This window comes from Lupinus angustifolius, chromosome LG11, assembly GCF_001865875.1.
Source record: "Lupinus angustifolius cultivar Tanjil chromosome LG11, LupAngTanjil_v1.0, whole genome shotgun sequence".
Taxonomy (NCBI): domain Eukaryota; kingdom Viridiplantae; phylum Streptophyta; class Magnoliopsida; order Fabales; family Fabaceae; genus Lupinus; species Lupinus angustifolius.
The window spans coordinates 23,479,573-23,481,257 of NC_032019.1; the positions used below are offsets into that span (position 1 = coordinate 23,479,573).

Genomic DNA, 1,685 nt, shown 5'->3' on the forward strand with positions numbered 1-1,685 from the left:
TCCCTAAACCTAAAGATCATCCCGTGATTGGTATTCGATGGGTCTTCAGAAATAAACTTGATGAATCTGGCTTAATAATTCGAAATAAAGCACGTTTGGTGGCCAAAGGCTACAACCAGGAGGAGGGTATCGATTATGACGAAACCTACGCTCCTGTAGCCAGACTAGAGGCCATCAGAATGCTTCTTTCCTTTGCATCTTTAATGAACTTCAAACTCTTTCAAATGGATGTAAAAAGCGCCTTCCTGAATGGATACATTCAAGAAGAAGTTTATGTTGACCAACCGCCTGGTTTTGAAAATTTTAAATATCCGAACCATGTTTACAAACTTAAAAAGGCACTATATGGTCTCAAACAAGCTCCTAGAGCTTGGTATGACAGACTTAGTACCTTTCTTTTAGAAAAAGGGTTCGAGAGAGGCTTGGTTGACACAACGCTTTTTATTAGAAAATCAGAAAATCATGTTCTGCTTGTACAAATCTATGTAGATGACATAATATTTGGATCTACTAATGATATCTTGTGTAGAGAATTTTCTGAGATGATGCAGGGGGAGTTCGAAATGTCTATGATGGGAGAACTCACATTCTTTCTAGGATTGCAGATAAAGCAGCTAGAAAGTGGGATATTCATCCATCAGGCGAAATACTGCAAAGAGCTACTCAAGAAATTTGAAATGGACAAATGTAAGGAAGCTTCCACACCTATGGCATCTGCTTGCTACTTAGACAAAGATGAGAAAGGAAAAGCAATCGAGGTAACGAAGTATCGTGGTATGATTGGGTCTTTACTTTACTTAACTGCAAGTAGACCTGATATCATGTTCAGTGTATGCATGTGTGCGAGATATCAATCATCACCTAGAGAATCACACTATATAACTGTTAAAAGAATCATGAGATATCTAAAAGGAACTATTAACATGGGATTATGGTATCCTCGGGATGCCTCACTATCCTTGGTGGGTTATTCCGATTCCGATTTCGCCGGATGTAAGTTGGATCGGAAAAGCACTAGTGGTACTTGCCACCTATTGGGCAGTTCATTAGTAGCATGGCACAGCAAGAAGCAAGCCTGTGTTGCTTTGTCCACCGCTGAAGCGGAATACATTGCCGCTGGTGTGTGTTGCGCTCAAATCCTTTGGATGAAGCAGCAACTTAAGGACTTTGGTCTTAAACTTGAAAAGATCCCAATAAAATGCGATAATACAAGTGCCATTAACCTATCCAAGAATCCCGTTTTGCATTCTAGAACAAAGCATATAGAAATTAGACATCATTTTTTGCGTGACCATGTACAAAAAGGTGACTGTGTTCTTGAATTTGTGGAAACATCTAAACAGTTAGCAGATATTTTCACCAAGCCCCTTCCCAGGGATACCTTCTATGTTCTAAGGAGAGAATTTTTTTTTTTTGAAAATTCAAATTTTTTGTACTGATTTAATCGATTAAACCGCACGTTAATCGATTACCTGGGAAATTTTTTTTTAAAAAATTCAAGTTTTACACTGTTTTAATCGATTAAAACATCTCGTTAATCGATTAAAACCAGTACGTTAAAGGCAGACATTGTCTCGGTTCTACACGTTTTTCGACATTCTCGCAACCTCTTTATGCCTTGAGTCTCTGAAACAGTAACCAAGCTAATCCAAGTGCAATAGGATTAAGTAAACCTCATCCTAACC

General features: G+C 38.4%; 1 protein-coding gene across 1 annotated transcript; it reads left to right on the forward strand.

Annotated features, from left to right (window-relative positions):
* Positions 234-1,268, forward strand: LOC109360285 (uncharacterized mitochondrial protein AtMg00810-like; the record flags this gene model as incomplete). The annotated part of the gene is made up of 1 exon (XM_019605063.1): positions 234-1,268. A coding segment is annotated over one exon (1,035 nt), but the record flags the coding sequence as incomplete, so codon positions are not given.